The 21,590-nt window shown below is 36.4% G+C and overlaps 4 protein-coding genes across 7 annotated transcripts; 2 read left to right on the plus strand and 2 right to left on the minus strand.

Annotated features, from left to right (window-relative positions):
- Positions 1-4,346: 4,346 nt before the first annotated feature.
- Positions 4,347-10,657, minus strand: LOC122311186. 4 transcript variants are annotated; one of them, XR_006242740.1, is made up of 7 exons: positions 10,232-10,657; positions 10,028-10,131; positions 9,643-9,756; positions 8,208-8,291; positions 7,709-7,859; positions 4,904-4,977; positions 4,347-4,608 (listed from the first exon to the last, which is right to left on the minus strand). XR_006242740.1 is itself a non-coding variant. In XM_043125625.1 (5 exons), exons 1-5 carry the CDS (start codon positions 10,497-10,499, stop codon positions 7,803-7,805), a joined length of 627 nt encoding a protein of 208 aa, XP_042981559.1. In that variant the 5' UTR covers positions 10,500-10,656; the 3' UTR covers positions 7,160-7,802. The 4 variants fall into 4 exon arrangements, 1 of the variants encoding a protein (XP_042981559.1); XR_006242738.1 differs by lacking the exon at positions 4,904-4,977 and having other exon boundaries at positions 10,232-10,656; XR_006242739.1 differs by lacking the exon at positions 4,347-4,608 and having other exon boundaries at positions 4,673-4,977.
- A 770-nt stretch (positions 10,658-11,427) lies between these two features.
- Positions 11,428-14,950, plus strand: LOC122308826 (alpha-ketoglutarate-dependent dioxygenase alkB). Its single transcript, XM_043122076.1, has 7 exons — positions 11,428-11,754; positions 11,848-11,999; positions 12,592-12,950; positions 13,812-13,950; positions 14,062-14,128; positions 14,283-14,404; positions 14,783-14,950. Exons 1-7 carry the CDS (start codon positions 11,648-11,650, stop codon positions 14,920-14,922), a joined length of 1,086 nt encoding a protein of 361 aa, XP_042978010.1. The 5' UTR covers positions 11,428-11,647; the 3' UTR covers positions 14,923-14,950.
- Positions 14,951-16,807: 1,857 nt separating this feature from the next.
- On the plus strand, positions 16,808-17,423 carry LOC122310996. Its single transcript, XM_043125326.1, has one exon. The coding sequence runs from the start codon at positions 16,943-16,945 to the stop codon at positions 17,234-17,236; it is 294 nt and encodes a 97-aa protein (XP_042981260.1). The 5' UTR covers positions 16,808-16,942; the 3' UTR covers positions 17,237-17,423.
- A 2,109-nt stretch (positions 17,424-19,532) lies between these two features.
- LOC122311828 (chlorophyll a-b binding protein, chloroplastic) lies at positions 19,533-21,133 on the minus strand. Its single transcript, XM_043126543.1, has 4 exons — positions 20,979-21,133; positions 20,505-20,728; positions 19,853-20,367; positions 19,533-19,766 (listed from the first exon to the last, which is right to left on the minus strand). Exons 1-4 carry the CDS (start codon positions 21,032-21,034, stop codon positions 19,749-19,751), a joined length of 813 nt encoding a protein of 270 aa, XP_042982477.1. The 5' UTR covers positions 21,035-21,133; the 3' UTR covers positions 19,533-19,748.
- Between the last annotated feature and the right edge of the window lie 457 nt (positions 21,134-21,590).

Below are 21,590 nucleotides of genomic sequence, written 5' to 3' on the forward strand. Positions count from 1 at the left end.
CCAATATATGAGATATTCTGCATCTCGTTCACCAATTGTTTCTGCTTCTTCTGTAGGTGCTATAATGCAATCCAATAATGATCTGACTAATAAGTCAGATAATGAAATTATCTACGAGCTTGTGAGTCTCGGTATCCGATACTCATCAACCCTTGTCGCATATTCTCAGCGACTACAATCTAGGACTGGTGGGGTTGACAAACTCCACGAGAATATTTTTATCCTTCAGCGGCTTCTTATGGAGTCCAATATGAAGATGGAAGCACTAAAGCGAGAGAATAGAGATTTAAAATCTTTGCTTAACTCTTCTTTTCGAGTGGCTACTCCTTTAGATAGGAAAGACATGCAGATTTTTGAAGAGCAAGAGCGTTTAAAGATTGAGGTAAAGAGCCTCAAATTTATGTAATTTTGCTTTGTAATAATAAAATAATGCTTCACAAATATTCATATTTGTGTTTCTATCTTCTGTTAGATCTTCTATGTGTTCCATTTTATTTCTCATTTAATAATGCATAATTTCTTAAAAAACCGTAATATGAATCTGAAATACTAATTGTATTTAAAAGATGATATTTTAGATCTAATAATTTCATTCATCTCCTCCATGAATGTTCTCTAAATCCCAATTGAAGCTTGTTATTTTACAAATTTTTTAGTTACAATTCACTTGTAAAATCTTTGCTTGTTATTTGGAAAAATTCCAGTGGATCAAGATATCAACAATCATGACAGTGTTGCTGCTCTCCTTTAAACATGTTGATTCACATGAATAACCTCAGTTGTTTCAGTATACTGAATGAGATGTACTTATTTCTTTTGTTCTTTATTTTAGGACATTTTGAACTTTTACCATTTATTGTAGTAATAACATAATTGAAGATGAACTGATGACTACTGCATAATATGCATGGAATTCTACCTGCAGTGTACTAAAATGAAGTAATTTGCTATGTTATATGTAATCAACACATTTCCTAATCAATTTGTGCTATTATCTGCTTCTTCAAATTATTGATATGCTTTAGTGTTCCCAGAAGAGCAAAAGCATATAGTGAAACAGCTTCTGAATTTCAGGTCAGTGATGGAGAATCCCTCATTTCCCATTAACTTCTAACCGACACTTACTTATCAAATGACACCTAGACAGAAAAACAAATCCATAACTCATTTTGTTGTTTATATCTGTGTAGTGTAATATTTTGTTGTTTATATGTTTATTATGAAGAGGAAGAAAATTGTTAAAATATAGATGAAATTCTGTCTATTTATAGCTAAATTGAAAAATTTTTAAATTGTTACACTTAAGAAAAATATCGACTGGGCACACGTGCATCGCACGTGCTGCTTTACTAGTATATATATATATATAAATGTATATGTTAATTGTCCGGAGCTGGCTTTGGTGAATGTGGGGTTCCGAGGGGAGGGGGGGATGACACTCTCTTACTGACCATTTCACCTTATTTACTAAGAAAAATGCTGGATGCAAGTGCCGGATGTAATCGGCTTGCAAACGGCTTGTCCACATCATCTAATAAAACAGTACGTTTTTCATATATTTACATTTTTACTCTCCATTTCCTTCCATCTCCATCTCTCTCTCTCAATTTCGCTCCCCCCATCCCTTCCTTCCTAGTCCCTGCATCTCCATCTGACCTCTCCCTCTCTCACTCCATCTCGTTTCCTCCTTCCTCTTCTTCTGCAAGCCGGTAACCCTAAATCCATCCCTTTCTTCATTTCTTCCCCAACCCCCATCTCAAACCCTTTTCTCTTCCCCCGCTCATCAGCGCCGACAGAAATGATCCCATGGTGCTACAAGCCACCGGCGCCGTCACTCCACCAGAGCCCATTTCTTGAGCACTAGTTTCAGGGGCAGGTTTCAAATTTGCCTCGGTCTCTCTCTCGCTCTCTTTATTTCATCGTGCTAGCTTCTAATGGAGGACGCCAACACCTTCGATTTGCGTTCAGGACCTCGTTCATGCCATTTTTAAGCTCGTGTGGAACAGAAGAGCCCTCGGTTTGATACTCTCTCTCTCTCTCTCTCTCTCTCTCTCTGTCTACACTCATTTCGAATTTTAGTTTGACATTCACATCCATTTGCAAAGCGAGAAAGAAACGAAGGTGCTGATGCTTTGGATATCCATGAATTATTATACACTTTGTATTTGCTTTGGATATGCATGAACATACTCTTTCTGCCCGTTGTTTTCTAGATGAGTACAAAAATTTTGGATAGAGAAATTAAAGGAGGGAAGAAGCACTGTTAGTGGCAGACGAAGAACAAGGACTTGGAAAAATACTCCCGGAGTTCCAGAATAAACATGGGTTGCTTGGGATAGGCCAAACAGAGCAAAAGATTTAGGGGAAAGAGAGAGGTCTACAACTAATTGGAATGAATTTCCTTCACTTTTTAAATTCTCTGCCTCTTTTGCTCCGACCTGTTCTTGAAAATGGAGAGTTGAGAGCTCTTCTCGAGTTGAAGTCTTCACTGGACCCAGAGAACAAGTTGTTGCAGTAAGTTGAGACTTAGTTTTTGTTTTCTTTAAACGAAATGGGAAGAAGATGGTAAATAGGATTTTTTTTTTTTTAATAGATGCTGATGTCAGCTGACTGTAAGGCGATTGTATCCGGCGATTGGACGTAACAGAACTGATTTACTAAAGATTACTAAACATTACACACTCTTCCGATGACTTCAATAGCCATAAATAGACTATACAAAAGTAATTCTATAAACTGACGTGATTTCATATGATCAATTAAATTTACTTTATAATAAAAATAATTTTACAATCTGAAGAATTATATAAAGATACATCAATTTGTGAAATTACTTTTGTGTAATATATTTGTGGCTAAAGTATTTTTTTTTTATTAAATATAGGTAGTTTTAAGTTGCATTTAGGTAGTGAGGTGATCTCAGATATTCTGTAAATAGTAATGAAAAGGTAATGATAAAATATTGAATAGTAGTAAAAAATAATTGAAAAGTAATAATAAAATAATGAATAGTAAAAGAGAATTCTTAGAACATTCTATTCTATAAACCGGTGAATATATTCTCGTTGAAATGAGTATTATTGTGTTTTATATACGTAAAACTTAGGCAAAATTGAACAAAAATAAGCTGAGTGAGAAATGGGAACTAGAGTTGGGTCTCTGACCGAAATATCAAGTGCATGAGCTACCATTCAGGCTAATTTGGCTGGTATACTCTCCATCTTCGATTCTTTATAATTTTACTTCTTTTTCGTCTTTGGTGATTGACCAAACCAATAGGCCTAGATGATTTATGTCTCCTCCTGAATCGAATGGCCATTCAACCTTCCTTCCGGCATACATCTCATGAGTGATGAGACCCATCCATTATGACTACAAAAATATAAAAAATAAGAAATAAAAGTCTTGTAGACGATTGATTTATTTCTTCTACTTCTCAACTATAGACCCATTTATCTTCCCGAATTGCAGACAATTAGAGCAAGCGATTGCACAGAGCTCTACCCCTCAACTATGCATAAGATTGAGAGAAGAAGGGCCTGAAAATTAATGATTTGAAGAAGAAAATGAAATTAAAGAAATTATACATAGCAACTTAAACAATCATAGACCGACAATTTAAAGTCTGCATCATTCGGAAAAGACAAAAATACATTCCAATGTAAATCCACCCCATTATGCGATATAAATAAAATGCATATTTTGGAGTGTTTCTTTTAGAAATCACTTTCTCATGTTTTGTACAGTTCTTGGATAAACCGCACTAGAACATTTGGAAACTGCTTCTAGTCCGTTGAAAATGGTCGTCGCAAGTAGTATCAGCGTGGATTAGAGATACCAACAGGTGACAGACAACCAGCTACGATCGACATGAACCCATACTTATGCATATGGAGTTTTGTAGGAAAAGGCATCTTGCCAATTTCCAACCACCATTCCCTCCAATGTTCTAATCCAATACTAAAATACTTGTTCATAATCAAGTACAACAACATTATTTTCTCTTCTGAATACTTGGCAACGAAGATTAAACTGAAATGCTGATTTACACCTATGTATAGGCCTGTTCATCCGGGTAGACCCAAACCGAAACCCGGGCCGGAACCTGGATGAATCTGGATTTTTCAAAATCCGGATTCCGAGTTCCAGATTAAACCTGATTTTTTTTTAACCCATATAAAAGCCTAAATGTATATACAATATTTTCACATGTAGCTCTATTTTTTTTATAAAAATCAAAAGAATGAATTTGATTGTACACTTTAGAAGTTGAAAAACAAAAGAATAAACGTGTAGCTATGCATATTTCATTTGTTTGATGCAAAACGTAGTCAAAGATGACCAAATACACAGAAAAAACATACTCATAAAAACATAGTCAAAGCATAATATTTGTGTTCTAAAAATACTAGATGCATCTAAAAAAAAAATCCAATATTCATCTATGCATGTATCATAATGCAATCCACTACATATTCCATTATTTGCTATATATACATTACAAAATACAAAATTACAATATATAAATTACAAAATCAGATAAATTTTCATCAATTATTTAATCTCCACATCAAATAGCAACTTCAAGAGATTGGACTGAAAGAGATCCTACAAAAAACAAAAATTTGAATAAATCCATAGGTAGACTAAGATATGATTGGCTGAACAAGCATAATTTATGAGTAAAATAAAACAAAGTTGATTTCTTTCTTTTGCAGTCCATCTAATCCTCTAACACGCTCTTGGATTATGCCTGTATTTAGACATCCACTCAAAATATTCAGAACTTGAAAGTGTGATGGAAAGATTGATGCGTAATGATATCAATTATTTCAAAACAAATGGCCCTGACATCTTTAAATGCAGCAGCTATCACGGTGCCTTTTCATTTATGACATTGTACCTGTATTTAATATGCAGCATCTAATGCCTTCCTGAAAATTGATGGTGTGAAGCCTTTCACTTTTGGAGAATTGGCTACAAACAATTTCAACAGCTCCACTCAGATTGGTGGAGGGTATGGTAAGGTATAAAAAGGCATTCTAGCATATGGTACAGTTGTGGCAATAAAGCGTGCACAAGAGGGATCCTGGTGAAAGGGAGTTCTTAACAGATATAGAATTGTTGTCAAGGTTACATCATCGGAACCTTGTGTCGTTGATTAGATATTGTGATGAAGAATTTGAACAGGTGTTTTTTTCTTATCTTGATTATTTATGAAACAAAAAATAAGCAGATTGGATTTTCCATCAATTTTACTTCTGAGTTGATGAGGAAATGATTCCTATTAAGTTAGGAAATAATGCAACTAAACAAAGAGTTCATGGAAGCTAAAAAAATTGTAAAACATTGCATGTAGCTTTTTGAATTACGGTGATCAACAAAAGAAATCAAAACTCAATCTAGAGACATTACATATGAGATGCATTCTTTTCTGAAATATTTCACAAATATCCTCAGAAACTAGAAAGTAGTAAGGGCCTAATAGTCAACAGAGAATATATACGGAAAGAAAACAGATTTTTTGAAAATGTACCCAATGAAAGAAACACGAAAAGAAGTGCCTTTTTTCTGAAATATTTCACAAATATCCTCAGAAACTAGAAAGTAGTAAGGGCCTAATAGTCAACAGAGAATATATACGGAAAGAAAACAGATTTTTTGAAAATGTACCCAATGAAAGAAACACGAAAAGAAGTGCCTCAATAGGAAAATTGTTGAGGAAAAAACAGAGTTAAGAATTAAAAAAATTAGAATTGCACCTCTGTTGATATATAACAGCCTTGCTATTCTCTCTAAGCAAAACAAGTGAGCCCTCAAACTATTTAAACTTAATTCACGTTCACACTCCTTAACATTATCAATTCGACACCAACAAGTTCCCATTTTATTAGACACGATTCTCCTCTTTATTCTCACACTTACAATATTTACTACAGGGCTGGCTTATTTAAAATACAATACAATGCGATCTCCTCGTTTGCTTGATGAATGTGAGAAATTAAACGAAAGGAAAATACTCATTAATCTTAGATTAAGAAGACATATAAAAAAAATAAAAAAGTATCTTTTTTTAAACAAATAAGTGAAGGCACAACAGCTATCCTATTGGGTTGCCCTGAAAATTCAAGAAAAGGAAACACCCCATCATGAATCTAAAACTATTAATTGTTTTATGATCTGAGTACGACTAAACCAACAACATTGCATCTTCCAGTTGAGTTGCACTGTTCCGTTCTTGTTCTGTTCAAGGAAAACATAAAGGGAAGCAAACATCAAAAGAAGGCCGAATGGAGAGGATAACTTACTCGGTGAGGGTGAGGAAGCCGCGCGAGGAGACTCAGTGAGGCACTACTCGGTCGCTAAGAGAGGTGGTGGAAGGGATTATAGGAGGAAAAGTCTCTGATATAAGCTTGAGGCTACGAGAATTAGGGTTTCACCTCTGTTGATATATAACAGATTTCAAAAACTTAAGCTTACCGAAATGCTCAAAGATGGAGAGAGAGAGAGAGAGAGAGAGAGAGAGAGAGAGAGAGAGAGAGAGAGAGAGAGAGAGAGAGAGACTTACTGAAATGGTGCGAGAGACTTTCCCAAACACACTCACGTCTGGCGAGCCTCAGGAGCTGAAGGGTGGGAGAACCAGAGGGGTGAGAGCTTCCCGTTCTTGATGGGTGTGAGTGTGTTGGTGGAAGAAGAGGGGGGGTTGAGACCATCACAGCGGTGGCGGCGGCTACGATTTCGTAGCTAGGGTTGTGAGAGAGAGAGAGAGAGAGAGATGAGAGAGAGAGAGAGAGAGAGAGAGAGAGAGCGGATGAGGGGAGGGGAAGGAGACAGAATCGGGGGGGAGGGGAAGGAAACTTTAGGGTTTTTTGTTTGTCCTTTATATAGAAACCGGGTTTACCGGGTTATGGATATGGAACCCAGATTTTCTATCCTGGTCCGGACCGCATAGGTCTGGATTTTTCAATCTGGATTTAATCTGGACCGAAACCCGGAACCGGAATCCGGTAAAACAGGATTTCGGTAATTCGGCCCGGATGAACAGTCCTACTTATGTAAACCAATAAGGTGAGAATTCTATTTGTAATATCCAAAGTGCAACACGTCTAAGTTTTTTTTTTTCATTGATTGATGTAACAGACACATCAATGCATGCTACGCCAATAATACTAAGCTGAATATTACACTGAATGACTCTTTCGAATTTAACTGCAGTTTTTTTTTTTTGGAGGAGAGGGGGTTTCGAATTCCAGATCTCCATTTTGGAGACTGGGGGTTATGTACCACAGGCCTTTGGCTCGAATTTAACCGCAGTTATCAGTTACGACTTGTAATTGCATCATTTTAAATCTGTTACTGCACTGTTGAGGCATAGAACTTGAGAAAGTTTGGACCAGACATAATTACTTATATGGAATTTGGTTGAAATGGAATGTCGGGGAAATTTTCCAATCGGAATTCCTTCGAGTTAAAATATTATAATCTTAATCCACTGCAACGTGGAATGAGCAGCAAACAAAAGAGACAGATCTAATATCCAAAAGCAACAAACTCTATCACGAGCTTGATACAATGTTAAAACAATAGACTCGTGATCTTTCTACGTATGGTAGACCATGAATAAAAAAGAGATCTTTTACATATACCCTAGATTAATTTTGCGCCATCATTTTCCTCACCTACATTGATATCATGGGTTAGGACATACCAGGTTGACGTGAAAGAGAGCGAAAGAAAGTGTGGTAGACAGAAAGGGGCCAATCATACAGCATATTCGACCAGCAATCTATACAAAAATCGCACTATAAAAAGTACTTCATCCGTTCATCTCTCCTCATGGCATTGTATACAGCTTGGACCTGAAGAACAAAAATTTTCATGTTAAAACATACTATGACAAGTTGTAAACAATATTAGGTCACCAATTTTTCTGGCCAATGTGGATTTAAAAAGAAAAAGTCTAGTTGCAAGCACACTTGTGCACTAATATGTGCACCAATTTATTGTGATTGGTCAAAAGTAGATTTTATTGAAAACAGTGCTAATTTAAATTTTAAGTATGAAAGAATCAGTATTGGTACGCAGATTAGTACGCGACTTTGTTTGTATATAGCAAAACTCATTTAAAAAACAATAAATATTCTAGAGAGAAGAAACTTCATTGGTATCTGGTTGCATGTTTGAGAGAGAGAGAGAGAGAGAGAGACCTGCTCACTAGAAACGACTTGAATGGGTCCAATGTTAACCGATACATATTTGCCTCTTGATGAAACTTTCTGCCTGACACGACCCTGTTCAAAACATGATGTTGATTAGACTAGCATTTATACCATTATATTTCCTTGATAGGCTTCGTTCTTTATAAAAGTTCAGATGTCAAAAACACCAGTAAAAACACTTCAAAAATTATCTATATTATGTTGCAATCTTGGGAATAACAAGACAAAACTCCAGAACTAGATAGCATTACTAAATTGATGCAAACTTGGGAATAACAAAAAGTTCATCATGCACTGTGCTGATAAACTTTTATTGTGTTTTAATTCTCTCCATGTTAAGAATCAAATTTCCCACCAAGCCTCCGGACTGAAGATTAAACTACGAAAACTATAGTTCTGATATATTCTATGTAATAGCTATGTTAACCCACTATGCAATCATTGGCAACCTAGTTGATACTAAAGCACTTATTGCCCATAAATTAAGGCATAGTCAAAAAGAATGATTAAGCAGATGACCTTTTTCCTTAACTGCATCATCAAAACAAACTCAATAAGGTAGTTAACAATAATTCATGGCACAATAGTTCTTTGGACTGCAAGCCCAGTTTCATTCTATCCAGTTTGCAAGGTTAGCCAAACTACTTGATGCAGCATAACAAATCCAACCCTGGAAATAGCATAGGTTCCAAATGTTTTCCAATGTAATCACATGTTCCTTCCAGTCCTCCACCTCCCCCTTTAAGAGCATCCAATTGGAACAACATTCCTTCTGTTTGGCAGCATTAGAGACATGACTGAATTTTCTTGTAAAGACATATAATCGGAATGATTGATGCTCCCTTCTTATCAGAAGTTGCAGCAATATTGTGTAGGAGATTTTAGTTAACAGAAAGATAAGGGCCTGAAGGTCTCTCTACTTGTGGTGTAACCGATCCTGCTACCTAGCAAGCGTTGCCCCCATGGTGTGATATGGGGGAGAAAAAAGAGGATTCTGTCATCCCTTGAACCAAAACACTGTTTCGTCAACTTTCTCCTTATAATGAGTTGCAGAGGCATAATAGATATGGTCTGGTCGAACTTCCTTGACTGCTGGGACCAACCATCTACCCATCTTAACTAGCAAGTATGTCAACAGTACTTTGCTTTCATTTAACTCAATGTCATTTAGATTCACTAATGTCGAGTTTAAAAAACCAAAACCATATAATTTGAACATAATGAATTTGCAAAGGAATACCACCTATAGCATAACCCTTCAAAGAAGTTGGTTAACACATTCAAACTTGGTCCGGTATATAAGTACCCACACACTCTTGTCGCCACTCCAGTACTAACACGTGCTCCAAAAAGTCTATATCGCTATAAATCAAATTTTAACAATTACATAAAAAAATTCACCAAAAAAACAAGGGATAACTACCTCGGGGATTGGTTGTTGGATTACAGATTCAACGGCAACAACCATAGCTTGCACAAAATCATCACCACCAGTTCCAATCGCTGTAAAGCCTCTTACTGTTGGGTATGAGTTCACCTATCAAAAGTAGGAGACCACACATGCTGAACCACAAATGCAATAGCTTTGGGCCACGACTGATTCAATTTTTTTAATATATATATGCTGAAAAGGGGAAAAAACATATTTCCAACAAATTTACTTGAATTAAAGAACGTCTAAACTCTACGTGCATTAAACTGGCTCGCTGCAGAAATACGTGTCCAAATAACAAACAAATTGTTATTTTTTAAATGCTACCTAACAGCATGCGAGCTAACCACTTAATCTGGGTTCATCCGTATCATACCTTCTGATCCAAAGCGAGCCATTCCTTGGTTGAATCGTCTGCTACGGTGCCACCAATCACCACATTTGTGGTTTGTCCAACTCTTCCTTCCGCCTTAGAGACCTCTGCATCCAATACAAACAAGAATTTAAAAACAATTTTGTGAGAGAGAGAGAGAGAGAGAGAGAGAGAGAGAGAGAGAGAGCGTGTTTTTCGGAGTTCAACCTGAAATAGCTTTGAGAACAGCCTCTTGAGGCGGGCCTTGGTCTTCCTGAGACGACGACGATGGGGTTTCGTTGTGAGAGCAATTGAGTTGAGTTATTAGTTTCGCCGTGTGAAAATCTCGGGCTCTGAGGGTCCGGAACTTCCCGCTCGACGTGGGCGTAGAAGATCCACGGATCCTCAGCGAAGCGGAAGCGAAGGTTCGATCGAGACGAACGGGTCGCCACGGCTCAGCTAAAAAGACGAAACGTAACGTACTCCCGCACGCCATTCTGCTCCACTTTATCGATGGAAAGATTGTGTATATCAATATTTATATAGTCAAGTTTATATCGGGGCCATGAACTATGAAGTTACGGACTCATTGTGTGGAAAAGCCGAGGAAGATCAAGAAGATAATGTTGCGACTTCGTTGGTAGTTGGCAATTTGAGAAAATTTGAGGTCCAAACAAAATTTTCACGTTTTTATTTCCTTCCAAGACAGGAAAATGATGTGATTACAAAAAATTTTAATAAGAGTAAATTATTAAATTCATAAACTTTGTTCTACTGATTATGATTTTAGTCCCTCTTTTTTTATTTTTTTATTTTTTTTGGAGGTAGATTTTAGTCGAGTTGAACTACAAATCAACTGACAACTTGTGATATTTCCAAAAAAAAAAAAAAACACCTGACAACTTTTGATATGTTTAATTTTACAATCAAAATATTTAATAAGATAAGATTTTCTTTGCAATATGTCTTTTCAATATTATTTGAATAATAAGATATTCTCAAAAAATTTTATAATTTTTTTAAAATATCGCTTAAATATAAAATATTTTTAATTTTAAATTCTTATAATTCTTATCTAATAATTATCAAAACACAAAACTCAACGCAATTTTACCAAATTTCAAACAAAATTTAAAAAATAAAATTAACTTTTCAAATTTTAAAATGAAAATAATATTAAAAGATAATATTTAAATACTTTTTTTAACTTTATATAATTTTTATTCAATTTCTTTCACTACTTTCTCGTAACATAATATAACATCTTAAATAAAACAATTTTATTATTTTTTTATATAATTTTAAAATATTCTAAATATTCAAAGAAGTCCTAAATCTTTATTAGTTAAGTCTTTACGAACATAATAAATTATAATAAAACATATAAAAATTAAAATTAATCTTCCGAGAAAAAAATCCAAAGTAATATTATGCGTCTGAACATAACAAGTCTTAACCAGCGTCGCCGCAAAATGGCGGTGAAAACCCTACCGGCTGGCGGCTTTGGTCATTTCAGGACCTGTTTCCAATTTCAAAAGCGTTGGGGTAAAAAGATCGAGCCTTGACGAAACCCTAGTCCCAAAATCCTGAATTTGATTTATCCGTTGATTCCGATTTAACTAGGGGCGGACAGGACTAGGTGAAATGTACGGATCGGCGAGAGTCTCCGACGACTCTGACCGAACCGCATTCAGAAAAGCCGAGAAGAAGTACAAGCTTTACTACGACGACACTTCCAAATCCTCCAAAAAGTACTTAATTCTATGTTTGTCCTGAATTCCTTTTCAAAAGAGAATATTTACTTTGCATGCAGCTTGTTAACGTATTTTGAGTATTCCTCTCAGGAAAAAACAACCAAAACGAGTGGATTTATCCGAGGTCCTCGATTTTAAGTCCATCCTAAAATCTCAAGTTGAGAATGGAGATCTTCTACCAGGAATAATCCATCTTCAAAGCGATCTCGATCGTCCCGTGTTCTGCTTGGAAAGCCGTCCTGGTATAATTTTCTTTCGATCGATAAATTATTGTTTTTGTAGAGCAAGTTATGTAAATTGCTCTGCAGTGTGATTGGTGCGTTTGGTGGTGACTAAATTGGGTTTAGGTTCATTAGCAACATTTCAATGTCACAATCAGTTCCATGGGAGCTTTGGGTGAAGTGCTGGAATCATTGGTGAAAAAAAATTGTCATAGCTTACTGCATTACTAACTTTGTTTGACTCGCGCTGAAGACTTGCTTTCTGCAATTCATTTCAGTAAGGCAGCAAACCGAAGTTTTCCATTCGTAATTTGGGTTTCAACCAAAATAGAAGCCCGTTCTTCTTTGCAAATTTCGTAATTTCAGTATTTCACGTTTATAGAGTTGACAAACTGCGGATGTTAGAATGCCCAATATATCTGTGTGCGTGTTTATCTATGTATATATATTACTCGTGGCAATTTGCATATGTAAAATTTTATATCTATTGGTGTTTAGAGAGATTTGAATGCTCAGTATCTTTTCTGCAAGGATAGACTCACATCATCCCTTTGTATAGTTAGCCTTTGTTTATTTTTCCCTAAAAGAAACTACATTGTCTATTGCAATGCAGGGTTTTTCTTCATTCCTGAAGCATTAAGTGTAGAAGAACAATGCCAATGGATAAGGGAGAGCTTAAACAACTTCCCCCAGCCTCCGAATAGAACAAATCACAATGCATTTTATGGGCCTATACAGGACTTATTTATTGCTGCAAATGAAAACAAAGTATTAGTTGAAGAAGTAAGTGTTCCCACTAGTGTAGAGTCCAATAGTGGTCCTTCCGTCAGCAACAACAACGTCCATAGATGGAAATTTTATGGAGAACATGCAATGTCTTCGGGAGGAAATCCATGCAAATCAGTTTCAGCCGCTGTTCTTTTGCGGAAGTTGCGTTGGAGCACCCTTGGCTTGCAATTTGACTGGTCCAAAGTACATGCTGATTCATGTTCATTTTTTTCACTTTTATCTTGTTAAACCTTTTGCCACTATGTTTTTGCTGTATATATAATGAGTAATGCTAGATACAGTTATGGAGTGCACAAGCATCGCGTAATCCTTTTGAAAAAGAGTATGGTCCATTATTTAAAAAATTAGTTTTTTTTCATATGAATCTTGTATTTATTCACTTTTTTCAAAGGGATTACGCAGCGCCTGCGCATTCTACAAATGCAAATATAATTTCTCATATATAATTTGAGTACTAGAAACAGATTTGCCATCCAAAAACATTCAAGGAAACGTAGTAGCTCAGTTAGCAGATTATATTTCAAACTGTAGGAACTGTATATCACATATAATGCTTGTCAATCTATTTTAATTTAAGATTAAGTAGCCTCTGGAAGGTATGCACCAAGTTGTACACCATTTTCATGATACGGCACGCATATTGCAGTATTAGATGTCACCTAGTTTTGGTGGTCAAAGGTTTTTTTTTTTTTTTTTTTTCAAACAAGTATTTTATTGAGTTTTGACCACCAGTTTTGGTGGTCAAAATTTTAAGGGTGTTTTTCCTGATCTGAGTTTAATAGCTTAATCTGGGCTTTTATTTTAATTGATTAAAACAAACAAATTTATTGGTTAACGGAAACTTCATGTCTTAGGTGATATTTAAGATGGATTCGATGGAAGTCATATTTTGTTGGAGTAATAAGTATTCATATACTATTGTAATCACAACTTGGGCTCTCTCACTATGTAGAAGTAAACGTATGAAGATCCATACCATTTTGAAAGATAAGCAGCATGGTAATTTTTAATGAATTTCTAAACCTATGGATGTTCATGATGTAGCGAAACTATGATGTGTCTCTACCGCACAACAAGATCCCTGTTGCACTCTGCCAATTAGCTAAAAGAATGGCGGAACCTGCAATGCTCAAGGAGGAACAATTCCAGCCAGAAGCTGCAATAGTGAACTACTTTGGGATAGGTGCTCTTTGGAATGGCTGATCTAAATCGTTTGTTTTTGGATTAAAGAGTATTTTTCCTTTCTCCATTAAAAGTTGAAAAGAAAAAACTATTTTTTGTTGTATTTGCTCAGGTGATACACTTGGGGGCCACCTTGATGACATGGAAGCCGATTGGAGCAAACCTATAGTAAGCATGAGGTTGATCTCTCTCTCTCTCTCTCTCTCTCTCTCTCTCTCTATATATATATATATATATATATGTATGTATGTTTTTATATATTTTTGTTCTTTTAGAAGTACAAAGCAGGGAGCCAATACCTTGGGACCTAATTATAGCGTTCTGTTTCCTCAGTTTGGGCTGCAAAGCTATTTTCCTTCTAGGAGGAAAGTCGAGAGAGGATCCTCCTTTGGCAATGTTCCTTCGGAGTGGTGATATTGTTCTTATGGCTGGAGAGGCAAGGGAATGCTTTCATGGTAAGTGTAAACCGTCAGCTAGAATGCTCATTTTGGAGTATTTATGCATATCTTTGTTTCTTTTGTCCGATTTAAAATTTTTAATTATTTTATTGTTGATCTTTACAGAATTTTTTTTGGGTTTTGTGTTTTTTTTTTTTTGGGGGGGGGGGGGCGGAACTTGCTGTCAGTAGAATTTTTATATTCGATCTCTCTTCCACCGTGTTTTATTGGGTTTTATAGGGGGATGAGGTGCCATTTGAGTTGAGCTCATTGGTGCGTTAGAAGTCTAGCTTCAAAATGTAGATTAGTAAGGTGTTATATAATGGTTAGTTCCATGGATTTCCTTTTACTTGCCTCATAGTCATAGGACATCTGCTTTGGTTTCTTTTGTCACAGGTGTGCCCCGGATATTCACAGACAAGGAACATGCTGAAATCACCCCCATTGAGTTGCAATTTTCACATGAAGACGATCATTGTTTCTTAGAATATATCAGAACTTCAAGAATCAATATAAATATCAGACAAGTCTTTTAAGTTTTTTTTTCTCCCCTTCCCCCCCCCCCCCCCCCAAAAAAAAAAAAAATTGTTCTTAGAATATTGTATTCTTTAGAGTGGCAACTGACACATGAGAAGATTTATGGATTCTGGCCGCCGGGTGTAAGGAGATCCGGTCTTGAACCTGGCTTTGGGCTCCAAATTATTGGCAACAGAAGAACTGAAAATAAAAAGAATCGATTAGAAGCGGTCAGAATTGTAAAATACTAGCCAGGCTTCGACTGAGTATATGCATTTGTTTCGTTGCTGGTTGAAAGTACATCGTGGAGAGTGGGATTTGAACCTCTGGCTTTGATTTGTTTATGGTCTTTTATTGATTTTATATTCTTATAATTATATTCAAATCTTAATAACTAAATAGTAGCCTAGTAGGTGAATCGTTGTTATTATATAACGTCTCCTTACATTCCAGTTCAAAATATAAATCTTTGTGCATTGTTTATTAGAATCTGACGTTAAAATAGTCGAGAAACGAATCAAACTGATTCAAACATCACATTCTTAATGGCCAGATATAACATTGTAAACAATAAACATTATGCCATTATGGTGTCAATTAAATAGGTTGGGAATCTAAATTCTAATTGCAAAATACTTAGTTTATGGACTACGTTGTCAATGGATTATGATCCTCTAGATCTTTTAGAATTATTTATTGTGTGAATTTCTATAAAACTCTTGATAGTTGCTTTCAAATTCAATGATAAAAATCTCATCATATCAATATTTGTCACTTTCAAATTAGGAAAAAAAATGCGTTGAAAATTAATATGGAAATAAGAAATGATAATGTGGTAAAATCCCTGAAATTGAAATTGAAAACATTAGTAAGACAAAGATAAAGTCGGATACCATTCTTTCCCATTTTAGTCCCGGAAAGACATTCCTTGAGATAAATTTTACAGCCGAATGGAACAAACATATCGGATCTCGTTTGGTTACGTAGATGAAAGTTGAATAAAATATTATTTTTATTTAAAATTTAAAAAAATTAAATTATTTATTGTCAGAACCGGCTCAATGGTAAAGTCATTTAGACCATTGCCTAAGATCCCTAAAATAAAAAATGAGGTGTTTTTAAAAAAAATAAAAAATTAAAAAAAATAAAAATTTTTCATTAAATAAAATTTCAAATAATTTTTATATTTTTCAATGTGTGCAATGTCCCATAATATTAAATTTAAAATTTAATATAATGAATTATTTATACTTTAAATAATTTTTTTAAATCTTATTAAATTGAGGTACAAAATTTGTATTGAGGCCTCATTTTAAGTTATAGTATTAAATATAAATTCAAAACAACTTTATTTAAAGATTTTAAATGAAATATCATTTTATTGAAAATTTTGAAAATATTTTATATAATAATTTATATTCTATTGTATTATAATTATGAATGACTAATTTAAATTTTATTTTAGGTCTTAATTTGTATTAAGTCGCACTTATTTATTATATTTTATTTAAGATTTTAAAAATTTTATAAAAATTAAATAAAATAAAATGAAATCAGATAAATTAATTTGCGAAAACAAATGTAGCTTAGAGATATCATCCACTTGTAAAAAGTTTGCATGGACCTAAATTTGCCATTCGCCACCCAAAGTAGGCCGTGAAATAGAGAGAGCAAACGAACAAAAAACACCCAACTGACCAGAGAAAAACATCCTCGTAGTCTTTTAACTTAACTAAATTCCAAAAATCTTCAGCTTTTAAAAACCACCAAGCATATCAGGGACTACGTGTTCCGTCTCGTTACCTCTTCATTTCCGTTCCATTGTGCATAAGTGCATATGAATCAAGAAACATTACCATAAACATCTTGAATCATAATTTAACCAACCCCCCCCCCCCCCCCCCCCCCCCCCCCCCCCCCCCAACCCCCAAATAAATCTCTTCGTTCATCCTCTGTTCTCTCTCACCACATATACCTTAGAGGCCAGAGTTCTCTCTCTCTCTCTCTCTCTCTCTGTGTCAGTGGTCAGATAGATCGAGTATGGGTCCGATCGTGTTGACTCAACTGGCGACGGGTCTGAGCATGCTGGCCGGAGCGGCCCTGGTCAAGTCGGTCATGGACCAGAATCCCATGGCCGGCCCGTTCCCGCGGTGCGCCAGTTGCAATGGAACCGGCAGGGTCTCGTGCCTCTGCTCCCGCTGGTCCGATGGCGATATTGGCTGCCGGACATGTGCCAGATCGGGTGTCATGGCGTGTAGAAGCTGTGGCGGGACCGGTACGGGCCGGCCCTTACCGGCCCAACTAATTGTAAGGCCACCTAACCCGCCCGCTTAACGCGGCTTGTTCTGTATCTGTTGTTCTGTTGTAGAGCCCTATTACGGTCCGCATAACTCTTATATGTTCAGTTTCTCCTATATTTCCAGAAAGAGATGCTATGAGATCATCCTAGTTGTAATTTTAGTCACAATACACAGCCTTGCTTTGTTATCTTCATTGAAAATCACGATATGTTTCAAGTTGATTTGGTGCAAAAATGAAGTGCTTGCTTAATTGGCCTATAATTGCATCGAAACTATTATGAAGTGAGATATCAAGAGTTTTATAGTGATTAGAATCATGAAAGTCAGAAAACCAAACCAAATTTGGGCTAAAAAGGATAAAAGTAGAATCAGAAAGTTGGTTCACTTTCCAAATCAGTTCGGTCAAGACATTTTGATATTTTAATTACATTTCCATTAACGTTATTGGAAAGTTACGCTCCATTAGTAAAATTATAATAATGAGATAAGATAAAACACCTTGAATCATAGAAGAGAAGTTTAAAAATCAAGTTTCTTTTAGATCAAAACTTAGCATGTAAGTAGCGGGAAAAGTGTGTCCAAATTATGGTGATGCTAAACTTTTTACGTGACACTTGTGACTTGTGAGGGAAAGGAGACGATGAATAGAACTAACAAATTATAGTTTGGTAATTAAACTAAATCCAGGTATTCTATTAGATGGCAACCCAAGGGGCCTTCGCATTTTTCCCTCTGAACGAAAAACACACAAACTCGCATGGCGATCTCAATATTTACCATCTACGGCGCTGCAATCATTTAAATGGGGTTGTAAGATGTGTGTGGAACTTGGAATCCGGTTTGGGCCAAAAGTTTGAGCATGCCGCCCGGTGTATTCGTGTACTTTCTTTTATCCGGATTTAGTTCCCAAGAACACGAAACAATCAGATGTTTACGATCTCAAACGCAAGTCAGCTGGCTTCAAGTAGATGATTTGGGTGATCTTACGCACGAGAATCACTTCGAGGTCAAATGGAAACTGGAATTAGAAAATGCTTAAAAAGTCCTTTTCGACCATAGTTTGAAAGGAGCATTTTGCCTTTCCCACTCTCCTTTTTTTTCTTTCTTTCTTTTTTTATTTTTTTTTGGTAATGCAAGTAAGCATATCATAGATAAACTAAAAGGGTTACAAGATACAAGATTTAATAGGTTGAGAGTCTCTAACAATCATCTCAAGACCAACAAATACAACACGAGCGAAATAAAAAAAAAAAATAAGGATTTGGAGCCAGAAGTTTGGCTCCCACCCATTTTCCACAAGGGGAAACTGCTTGAAGCATCTTTTTATATAGTTTGATAAATAGACTATAAGACTATGACTAGAAGTTATAGTGAAATGATATGTACTGCATTTTGCTAGACTGGACTGGTTGAAGTAGACTTTCACCACCACTTTATCTTGATCATTGATTATGGACATGAGGAACATAAGAAAATGGCAACCTAAAAATGAGTCGAATTGCTAGCGAAAGACCGCCATTGGTTGTGAAGGCACGTGTAACTCACATGCCACCCTTGCCTGTAAAGTATAGGTTATACTTAATAGATTTGATGCCTTTGAACCTGATGGTGCCGCACATGGTGGCAAAAGACAGCTTCACGCGCAATGTGAGCTGCTCATGGACATATGCGCTTTTCTTTTGACAATTTTTCTTCTACCGCCTAATAAATCGGTTGCTAGAGAATTTGATAGTGGGGCGCATGGTGGTCGTAGAAGGCCGGTTGATAGCAAATCACATTTCAGTACTATGGGTGGGAAATTAAAGGAAAATCAAAGAAAAAAAAAACTTTGAATAGGTTGACAAAGGCCAGAAAATGGGGTTATATTGAAAACGGTGGTGGGAGGGTATATCGCAGAGAGAGAGAGAGAGAGAGAGAGAGAGAGAGAGAGAGAGAGAGAGAGAGAGAGAGAGAGAGAGAGAGAGAGAGAAGCCCTGTGCTTTTGAGTATGTATTTCCCCCTTTCCCACTCTCCTTTCACTTGAGAAGATCTTGGCAATGCTCGAAATAATAAAAGTTATTATTATTATTATCATGATTATCATCATCAATTATATTATGCAATCACTTTGAAAAAGAGTGGAGTCTACGATTAAAAAGTTAGTTTTTTTTCATGTGGGTCCCATATTAATTCATTTTTTTCAAAGCGACTGCACGCCGTTTGCACAACCACGATTGCAAATATTATTTCTCATATAATTATTCGTTTATATGACTACTTCAAATATTGGTTCTTCAGTTGCTCTGATTGCCGTGAAAGGGGGAAACCTCAGATGATAGTCGATAACTATAGAAGCGAATTTCATCTGAACTAATATTCAGCGCATCTAATTAAAAAGTGGCATTTGTACATTGCATGAGCATTCTGCAGAAGACATGATCAAATACGATATAAGTTCCACAGATACAAATATTCTTTCTGAAAACACACATCTTCTAAGCTGCCCTGTAAAAATGTTCGTCCAGTCTCTCCCATGCTTGAAATCATTGACAGCATCCAATCCATCCTCATTTGGGGGTGAAGGCCTGCAACAAACCATACAAGCTATAAGTACAAGTAATCGTATGTGGCTGTTACTAATTAAAACTCTTTAAAAGAAGGCTGCACTTACAGCAAAAACGGTGGCATGACCAGGATCAGCAAGGTGGGCAAAAAGGTTGTCAATGGGGCCTGTGCCAGTGTAGATATGTTGGAACCACGCACCCATGACAGCCAACATTGCCAACCTCCCATTCTTGATCTCTTTTGTCCTCAGCTCCTTGATCTTCTCAGGAGAACCACTTCCCCATCCAAGTGGGTCGAACCAAAGTCCCCCAGGGTACCCAACATCTGTTCCTGTGAGCTTGTTGTTGGGGAAGATGGGGTCGGTGTTTACAGATCCAGGCTTGAGGATGTCTGCCCAGCGTCTTCCCTCGGCCCAGCCGATTAAGATTAGCTCGATGACAAAGAGGGTGGTCGTGTCAGTGAAGTATTCCAGCTCACCGGCAGTGTACCATGATGGGGTGTTCAGGATGCCAAGCTTTGTTAGCAACTCTGGGATGAAAATACCCGCAGCGCCTAACATTGCCCATCTACAGTGCACAATCTCTGATTGCACGTTCCATCTTAGGGTCTCGGGATCAGATCCTGCAAGTAAAACAAAGACAATTCTTCATTTAAACAAAACCAACAAAAATAAATGAGAAATAAACGCCTCAATATTGAAAATGGGAGATTAGAGTTGCTACGAAAAACTGAAACGATTTAATTTGGACAGAACTTACCAAGACCTAGAGGATCAAATCCGAAGTCACCAGGGAGGCTGCCGTCGAGCCATGGAGGAGGGGTGCTGCCCGGGAACCAGAGAGGCCTATCTGGGTCAGCCGCGACTGCACACACCGAAAGTGATCGTGTTCCACTTGGTGCCGTATATTTTCTCACTCTCAGTTTCCTCCCACCAAGGAAAGAAGCTTTTGTTGCACCCAATATAGATCCATTCTTTTGGGAACTGCGGTTTATACAATACTTTCATGGTCAATTCATAACAGACATCTCTTCCCATGTTCACACTCTATCCTCAAACTTTCCTTAAAACCAGTCCTTAACACCATACTACAAGACTGATATGCATTTCCTTTTTTAAGCACAATGGAGTCTTAACATTAACATTAAAGCCTGAATGTAAATATGCGATCATGTAGAATACAATTTTATTTAAAGATCGTGGTTGTGGGTTATAGACAATATGAGAAACTTGCCTTGGGGAAGCGATGGCCACAGCAGCAATGGCAGAGGAAGCAAAAGCGGACGCCATTCTCAGCCCAAGATTTCCTTCAATGAATAGGTGATGCGTTGGATTGGTGTATGGAAAGCAAATGCCTGGAAATCTGTTAATGTAAGCAGGGGCTTATCTTAAAGGATAAGAGAGTGAAGGTGCAATTGGATGCTGGGTTGCCATGTGGAATGCAGAATCTGATATCAATCTCCTCCACCTCAAGGCCTACCTGGAATAATCTGAAATTGGTGGTTCACATTCTGATTTGTGAGCCCACACTTCTGATATATCTAATAATCGGTTGCACAAGCGTGCCAGCTTGTCACACGAGTTTCAAGGCATCTCTTTGCGACATGTCAATGCTCTTATAATTTAGTGAGTAAACAATTATATTTCATTTAGGAGTTGATGCTGTACTTATTTAAACAAGAAATACGCACTTATCTCACTAAGTTTCCAACAATTGAGTTTTTTTTTACACTTCTTATTATAGAATTGAAAAAAAAAAAAAAAATCTATTTGTAAGCCGATAGGAAGGATATACCTTTCCCTAAGTTAATATAAAATAATTTGATTTGTAAGAACATTTAAATCT

The sequence above is a fragment of the Carya illinoinensis genome, chromosome 5, assembly GCF_018687715.1.
Source record: "Carya illinoinensis cultivar Pawnee chromosome 5, C.illinoinensisPawnee_v1, whole genome shotgun sequence".
Lineage (NCBI taxonomy): Eukaryota > Viridiplantae > Streptophyta > Magnoliopsida > Fagales > Juglandaceae > Carya > Carya illinoinensis.

Coding starts and splice junctions, on each gene's coding strand:
- LOC122310996 (XM_043125326.1), top strand. CDS start 16,943: ATGGGTCCGATCGTGTTGACTCAACTGGCGACGGGTCTGAGCATGCTG.
- LOC122311186 (XM_043125625.1), bottom strand. CDS start 10,499: ATGGCGTGCGGGAGTACGTTACGTTTCGTCTTTTTAGCTGAGCCGTGG. Junction 9,757..10,027: donor GGCTCGCTTTGGATCAGAAG/GTATGATACGGA, acceptor TACTTTTGATAG/GTGAACTCATACCCAACAGT. Junction 8,292..9,642: donor TCCAACAACCAATCCCCGAG/GTAGTTATCCCT, acceptor TGTTTTGAACAG/GGTCGTGTCAGGCAGAAAGT.
- LOC122308826 (XM_043122076.1), top strand. CDS start 11,648: ATGTACGGATCGGCGAGAGTCTCCGACGACTCTGACCGAACCGCATTC. Junction 12,951..13,811: donor TGCAATTTGACTGGTCCAAA/GTACATGCTGAT, acceptor TTCATGATGTAG/CGAAACTATGATGTGTCTCT. Junction 14,405..14,782: donor GGCAAGGGAATGCTTTCATG/GTAAGTGTAAAC, acceptor CTTTTGTCACAG/GTGTGCCCCGGATATTCACA.
- LOC122311828 (XM_043126543.1), bottom strand. CDS start 21,034: ATGGCGTCCGCTTTTGCTTCCTCTGCCATTGCTGCTGTGGCCATCGCT. Junction 20,729..20,978: donor GTGGCCATCGCTTCCCCAAG/GCAAGTTTCTCA, acceptor TATAAACCGCAG/TTCCCAAAAGAATGGATCTA. Junction 20,368..20,504: donor ATTTGATCCTCTAGGTCTTG/GTAAGTTCTGTC, acceptor TTTTACTTGCAG/GATCTGATCCCGAGACCCTA.